Below are 8,750 nucleotides of genomic sequence, written 5' to 3' on the forward strand. Positions count from 1 at the left end.
TATATTTTGTATATATAATTATGTTTCAAAATATATTACGGACATTGTTGAAAGCATTCAACATTAAATCATATGTCATTTGAAGACAATATATTATTTAGTATTTAAATAATGTATAATATATAATCTATAATCATTGAGAAAGATGATTATTTTAAATATATGCTTAGTTTGTGCTTTTGTTTATACATCTCATTATCAATTTTACTCTTATCAATATAAATTATTTTATATTTTAATTTTATAATTAGCTTAATCTTTAATAATATTTTTTTATTTTAATAATTAAAATAATTGATTTTTATTAAAAAAAATAAAGGTGGACATATATTTCCAACTGAGTTAATTAAATGAAGCACCATTTACAACTTAAAGATAAGTTTGACTGTATAAAATAATGTGTTAATAAAGTTTGATTGTTTGATCTAAAATTTTGAAATAAATGTTTCAATTAAAAAAATCAAGTTTATATTTATAAGTTTTATTCTAACTCTGATATCATGTTACTTTATTTATAGTGGATATTAAACTTGTAAGAATTAATTATTAAAAAATATATGTTTGTGTGTGTTATTTTATCATCACTCGACGTAAACACGTTCAAAAAAATATACATTCATTGTTTGTTAAGATTCACCTTTTTTTTTTTAATTAATTTTTTAAAAAATAAAGTAAAAAATACTTCATGTATCTTTTTAAGTGGACAATGGTATAAAGATCTTACATAGAACCGTATATATTCCTATACCACTGGTAGTTTTGATAAAGAGTGCTTTTAAAGTTTTTTTTTTTTTTTTTAACGTGTATAAATTATTGATATTATGATAACGTTTTCTGTTTAAACATAAAAATTAAATTCTTATTTTTATTATCCTCAAATTTTAAAATATTTGCTGCTAAAAAAATTGAGAATAGTTCAAGCACGGAGTCCAATTATAAATTTTCTACCAAAAAAATGTTTTGCTTCATTGTAAAAATATATCTTCTACCGCCGTATTTGTAATTTTTTTTTCATCTAATTTACATAAAAATAATTTTTATAATACGTGGGCAATTGTTATAAATTGTTAATATTTAAATTTGATGTATTAAATACATATAAGACGTAGAAACTGATTTAAACTGAAATAACGTGAAAGCTAATGGACGGTTACCAACCAAACCGTGTGTGACTGCGTAGACAATCATGTTCTTATTAATGATTTTCTTCTTTCTTTTTCATTTTACTGTATATACATCTTTAAAGAAATGCATTCATTTAATAAATTATTCATTATTTTCTTTTGTATTTTTCTAAAATCCATTCCTTTAAACAATTAAAGTATCTAATCATATGTTAAATTCTAAGTAATAAATTTGTTTACGGCTTAATAGCTTAGTCGAAATGAATAATTATTAACTTAATAATTTTGTCACAATGTTATATTTGATTAAAATATGTTAATGATTTAGCCAAATAATTTTTTTGACTATAATAATATCTAAAGATAAGAGACTTACCTAACTGGATAAATATTTATCAAAAGCGATTTATTCAACTAAATAACAAATTAGTTAAAATAAAGTATGCAAGTAAATGATAATTCAATTTAAATTATTTATAAATAATTAATATGTTAATAGTTGAATTAAAATTATTTATATGTATAAATAATAAATTTAATATGAATTAGATCATAAATATCTGATAAAAAATACAATATTATTTTAAGTTTTATCAAAATAAGATATTTTGAGTATTAACAAGAAGACTGGTTCAATCAATACTATGAAAATGATAAAGAAAGCCTCGACAAAAGGTCAAAGTTTTTTCTATATAACGAAGAGAATATATGAGTAATTCTTTCTAAAGTAAAATTTAAGTTTAAAAATTAAAAACATGGAAAAAAAAAAGGTAAGAACTTAGAAACTAAAATAAGAAGAAAAAATGTTCAAAGTCCCAAATCAAATTATATTTTTTAAAAGATTTTTTTTTCCTTAAAGGTTTAAAGTAACCAGTACTAAATAAAATTATTTGAAACATTTTTTTATTTTATTTGAATCCTAAAACAATTACAACTAAAAAAAATATATATTTGAAATCTTTTTCTTTGAGTCATATAATAAGGACTTTACCTAAACTTTGAGTCGGCATGTGTATTATATAAATATAAAGGTTTAATGTTTTAATTAGTCCCAATTTTCGTTCAGAATATTAAATAGGTCTCTTCTTTTTTCGACGTCTCAATTGAGTCCTTATTTTTGTAAAATTGAATTGAATATGGCCTTTTCGTCAAATTGAGATGACGCCGTTAGGAAGGGTATGCTGACAGTGTAATTTTTTATTACTTGAATTTTTAAATTAAAAAATGAAATATGCAGAATATACTTCATTTTTTAATTCAAAAATAAAAAAAATACAATTTAGTCCCATTTTTAATGTCATGTAACAAAAAACTACACAGTCAACATGTCTTCCCTAACCGCATCTCAATTTGACGACAGAAAGGTCCTGTTTAATTCAATTTTACAAAAATAAAGACTCAAGACGTTGAAAAAGAAAAAAACTTATTTAAGATTCTAGATGAAAATACAATATGTAACTATTAATTAAGATAGAGAAAATTTTTCTCTGTAATCTCTATGTTTTTAGTATACATAATTTATTATCAACTTTCAACCACAATTAATTATCAAATTTAATTTATTTTAATATCGTTATTTTCGAATACTGTATAATTATAGTTATCGTAATTTTTTTAATAATTATTATAATTTTTAATTTTTAATTATATTTTTTATTTATTATTATTACAATAAATGTACCCAAGACACATATGTTTCCTCTAATATGAAATGGTCTTTAATATAATACATAATTTAAAAGAATTTGTGATTTTTTTTATCAGACACCATCGTTTATGTGAATAACTAATTTTTTTTTTTGTTTTGTTTTATCAAATATTATAAACATATTTTTTTAAAATAAAGTAAATTGAAATAATTATTATGTTAAAATATTTTATATCAAAGACAGAAGTGAGTATAATACAAGTGAGGTGTATAAATATTTAATGGATGTACAGGTGAGTAGCTAATTAATGTTAACACCATTGGTGTAAATGGAGTCTCCTCCAATGAACTTATTTATTGTAGCTAATTAATGTTAAGACTATGATAGCGACATTCCTAATTTCCCCCATACTTCACTCCTCCCTAAATTCAAAACATTAATAATTAATAAATGAAATAAAACTACAAATGCATCCATATTTCACATTTTCCTATCCTCCTCTTTAGAGTCAGGAGATGTTGTATAATATTATCCAAAACAATAAAATGTCTTTTACTTTTACATCATAAATAAGCAAATTTAGTAAATCTCATTTTACATATTAACTTAACTTTCTCATTAAGTAAAAGGATATAAAGAATTAACTTAGTTAACACAGTTTTTATTATTTTTCTTAATGAACAAGGGTGAGTAAAAGAGGGGCATTTCCTATTCGTTTTTCGGCTTGAACTTTGTCCTAACCTAATCCCAATGATGATTCCATTTTTTAGGGAAACTTCTGGCAATTTTCCACAACAATTCGAACGTTTTACATCTGGGACCGCGTTCAACAAAATCCCCACGTTTTGCTTTATTTTTTTTTTTAAAAAAAAAAAAGATAGAATAGAGCAGTGATTAGTCATAGTCAGGGGTCAAAGGTACCGCGTTCTCATTTGTGCACACGCCTACGCTTCTTTCTCCTTCCGTTGTTTCATTCGACAAAACTATAAAGGTCGCAACACTGCTCTCTCTTTCCCAAATTCTTCACCGTTCACACAAGCTTTTCACACCTTCTTCATTTCACATGGAAATTGGTTCTCCTTCCTTCCTTACCCTCGAAGACTATTCTTCCTTCTTCCTTCCTGATACAATCAATATGGACCCTAATTCAACCTTCATTCCCAACCCCAAGAAGCGATCCCAATGCGACTTAAACGACACCGCATTCAACGACCTCCTCAATTCCCTCGTCCACTTCGACCAACCCATCATGGATTCTAACCAATTCCACCAACCTAAATCCATCCAATTCCAACTCGATTTCGACTCCTCTCCCACCAAAAGACCTCGCCGTGCCGTAGAAGATGTCGACACTGCTACCTCTTCCACCGCACCACCGCACCAGCGCCGCCTTTGGGTTAAGGACCGTTCCAAGGACTGGTGGGAGCGCTGCAACCGACCGGACTTCCCGGAGAACGAATTCCGCCGCTGCTTCCGAATGAGCAAGGCCACCTTCGACACCATCTGCCAGCATCTCGACTCCGCCGTCACCAAAAAAAACACCATGCTCCGCGATGCCATCCCGGTGCGGCAGCGCGTGGCCGTTTGCATCTGGCGGCTGGCCACCGGCGACCCGCTCCGTGAAGTGTCGAAGCGCTTCGGGTTGGGAATCTCCACCTGTCACAAGCTCGTTCTCGAGGTCTGTGCCGCCATCAAAACCGTCTTGATGCCCAAGTTCCTCCACTGGCCGAATGAATCCGAAATGAATGTCGTGAAAGAAGAGTTTGAGTCTCTCTCGGGAATCCCCAACGTGGGAGGGTCGATGTACACCACTCACATTCCCATCATTGCACCCAAGTCCAACGTTAACGCTTACTTCAACAAGCGTCACACCGAGCGGAACCAGAAGACGTGTTACTCGATAACGGTTCAGGGCGTGGTTGATCCCAAAGGGGTCTTCAACGACGTTTGTATCGGCTGGCCCGGTTCTCTCTCCGATGATCAGGTCTTGGAGAAGAGCGCCTTGTACCAGAGAGCAAGTAGGGGAAGCTTGAAGGACGTGTGGGTGGTGGGAAACTCGGGGCACCCTTTGATGGAGGGCGTTTTGGTACCCTACACGCACCAGAACCTTACTTGGACCCAGCATGCGTTCAATCAGAAGGTGGGGGAGATTCAGGGAATCGCTAAGGAGGCATTTGCGAGACTCAAAGGGAGGTGGTCTTGCTTGCAGAAGAGAACCGAAGTGAAGCTTGAGGATCTGCCGGTGCTTCTCGGTGCCTGTTGTGTTTTGCATAATATTTGCGAGATGAGGAATGAGGAAATTGACCCCGACTGGAAGTTTGAGATCTTTGATGATGAAATGGTGGCGGAGAATGGCATTCGCTCAAGTGCTGCAGAGCAGGCCAGAGATCAGATAGCGCATTATTTGCTGCACCATGGCCGCGCCGGCACCAATTTTTTGTAGACACGGATCAAATCTCTAGATCTTTTCAGGCATGCTGAAGATAATGATGTGTTGTTTTTTGTTTTCTCATTTTGTCAAGCATTCTTTTGGCTATATATGGCTAAATAATAATAATATATTATAGCCAATAATTATAATAAGTTGTGATCGATGTTAGCAGTGATGATGGGTGTAGATAGATATCTTCTGCCCAGTTGAAAAAAGGAATGAAATTTATTTGATTTTCTTAGATAAGAAGGCTTTCGGGTGTGTCCTTGATATTTCAGAAACTGTGTTAGTTCCCGCTTCTAGTTGATTGAAATTAACGTCAGCCTGAAACCGCGGCTTTGTTTTTCTTAATTGATTTCATTTTTCTGTGTATAGTGACGTAATGTGATTACGTTCATCCTGTCCCACAATTTTTGACCCTAAAATATTAGCTCTGCAACCCAGAAATATCATCAGTGTGCTTTTGCGTTTTGTCAGTTTTGACTTGTATCTACGCGGTCGTACTCGGAGAAGAGAATCACTTTTTTTTTTTCTTCTCTATTGAAAAAAGGACTTAAATACTGCACATATAGGACAGGGGCATACGTGTCTGCCTCGGAGCTTCTGCTTACAGAGAACAGCGATTCAATGGATTTTGAACTACTTTTTGTCTGTTTAAGCCCTGCAATTATTTTTTCCTCTTCTCTGCTTCATGCCCTGAAATCCCACCCCCAAACTACTTTCACTCTTCTCACATTGCTGAAAATAGCTGATGTTTCCTTCTACCTCGACATGTTCCGGTTTTCAAACTATACACTGTTCACGAACTTTATGTTATCAACCGCTGATCGAGCAGCAGTGGGAACGTTAGAAAACGACATAGCAATCTCTCTTTTTGTTTGTTGGCCGAGAAAAAGAGGGCCTTTGGGCATGGAGGATCCTAAAAGTTCTAATTTTTCCCTCAGATTCTGTTGTTGGGTTTCCATGTACTTCAATGTTTTGAAGGTCTTTTCTTTTCCATCAAATCTATTTATTGCGGCATCCATTTGGAACACGGTTGTTTTATTGTTAGATTTTGGTAATATTCATGCTTTTTTTTTCTCTTTTCACTCATTACTTTACTTAGTATGTCTCACATGATGTCTCCCTTTATAACTCTCACTTTCCTATATCTCTTATACTGATAAATAACAAAGTCAAAGTAATGGTGAGCGAAAAAGATAAAACCTAAAGTCAACATCACTTGTGTATTACCTAACAATTCAATTATCCTTTATTAATATATCTATTATACTATTTCTTTACAACATTAATATAACACATAAGTATGATCATATCATTGTTAAAGATAATAAAATTTATATAAAGACACATTTCAAACATAAATACGGACTTCAATTCATTTTCTTATTCTCTTATTTACTTGTTAACTTGAAAGTCAACCTATGTTAAATTTGTATTCATTTTTCATTTTTTTTCCTATAACTTATTCACACACTAAGTTAGTTAGATATTCTACCTCGTTAATAATTATTAAAAAAATATTTAAATTTTGTTAAATTTGAGAATAATGTAAAGTAAACTTGAATTGTTGAATATTGAATTAACTATAGAGAGCTTTCACTTTAACGATTTACGTTTTTAGAAAAAGATCGCGATATGTTAACAATGATATTTTGAAATGATATTTTTTAAAACAAAAAAATTGGCATGCAAGAGTACTGATATTTGGTTTCTGAAAATATCCCTCCCATTTTCGTTTTCATTCTCTTTCTACTCTTCATTTTCGTTTTTATTTTCTGTGTGCTCTCTTTCATGATATGTGTTTTCTCTCCTTTCTCTCTCACGAAGCAAACATAAAGGGTCATTTTTTCTGGCGAGGCAATCCGAGGAGACTTTGGTGAAGCAATGGAAAACTCCAGTGAGAAGGTATTCCCTTTCCCCTTTGCATTGTCTGTTTCCCTTTCCTGTGTCTTCTTTCCCCTTTCCCCTTTTCCCTTACTCTGTTTTGATTATTAGGTAAGGTAATTCTTTTTTATAATAAACACATAACATCTACAATCAATAAAAATGTTTCTAAACACTCCTACCTTAAGCTAGAGGAAGAAACATCTTGGATAAGAGAAAATGAACATTTTGGACAAGAAGGCAAAGGAAAGAACATTTTAGAAACATTTTATTATGTAATATAATAATTAATTTATGGACAACAAATGTCTGACATATATAAATAAATAAAGTAAAGAGTTTCACATGTGAGTTGTGAAAGTTTGTATAATATGTGTATTTATTTTGGGACAAATAAAATGTAACAAGACAAAAAAGTTTAAGGCCTTGTGAGAACATCTTGGTCTCACCCAATAACAACATGCCTTATAGTTTTACACGTCTTTGTCATCTACTAGCTTTGTCTTATGTCTTCACATATATGAGTGTTTTGTATAATCTTCATGAGATGTATTATTTTTGAGCTTGATAATGAAATCTTTTAAATATTTACACTTATGCATCCTTGACTTACTTTGCTTGTGCTTCTAAAGTTTAAGAAAGGAAAGCCAAGTTTTCGTCCAAGTCATCATGTTTCAACTAAGAAGATAATGTAATCATACATATTAGATAAATATATATTGATTATACTTGAATTTGAGATTGATCACACTTATTATTTACTTTTAGATCAATTGATGGTCTACATATAATAGTTTAAATGTTGCAACAATTTGTTTCTTAATATGTCTTGGACATTACCTTTGTGTGTGTTTATGTTAATTTAACTAATTACATTTACCAAATATGTATTAACTTCAAATGTTAAACAAATTTGGTGCAACTTTAATTATGTGTTAGTTACTAGCATTTGGGTTCATGCAAACACACAAGGGGATAAAAGCAAATTGTGATAAATTACAAGCTATCACAACTATGTCCAATACCAAAAACCTCGAGGATGTATAATTACTTGTCGTAAAATTCACATCATTATCTCTTTTTCTCTTAATGTTGGCAAAAAAACGATGAATTATCCGTTTGAATAAATCACAAACCTTTATGTGTGATTTAATGTAAAATAATATATTCGTCGAGATTAATACTTTTACTTTTTCTTCACCACTTATACCTTGCATTAGTCTTATATTTCTAAGAATAAACAATGAACTCAATATTCAGTTATGAAGACAAAGAAGAATAAGTTCAAATCTATTTTACCATTTACGTCTTTGAAGCATCTGAAGTGCGTTGTCACAATATTTAAATTTTTGAAAAATAATAGTTATATAAACTTGATAATTTTTACTTTTATTTTCAAGATCATTCTAATAAATGACTATATAGCCTCTAAAGTTTAACCAAAATCTAACCATCTAGATTACGTGATTACTTGAAATGTAGAATCAATCATGAAATGAAAGAAATGTAGCATCAATCATGAAATGAAAGAGAAAAAGAAAACACATTACTTAAAATATACTGTCATCGATTTGTAATGTAAGTCAAAAAAGTCATGGAATTGTAATGCAAGTAAAAAAAAATAATAAATGCTATACACTACACTACACATAAATATGT

At 30.8% G+C, this 8,750-nt stretch overlaps 1 protein-coding gene across 1 annotated transcript; it reads left to right on the forward strand.

The window, feature by feature from the left end:
• Positions 1-3,786: 3,786 nt before the first annotated feature.
• LOC106765468 (protein ALP1-like) lies at positions 3,787-5,447 on the forward strand. Its single transcript, XM_014650105.2, is given in 3 exon segments — positions 3,787-4,549; positions 4,551-4,588; positions 4,591-5,447. Coding segments are annotated over 3 exon segments (1,377 nt in total). The 5' UTR covers positions 3,787-3,836; the 3' UTR covers positions 5,217-5,447.
• The last annotated feature ends 3,303 nt before the right edge of the window (positions 5,448-8,750 follow it).

This window comes from Vigna radiata, chromosome 7 (assembly GCF_000741045.1).
Source record: "Vigna radiata var. radiata cultivar VC1973A chromosome 7, Vradiata_ver6, whole genome shotgun sequence".
Taxonomy (NCBI): Eukaryota; Viridiplantae; Streptophyta; class Magnoliopsida; order Fabales; family Fabaceae; genus Vigna; species Vigna radiata.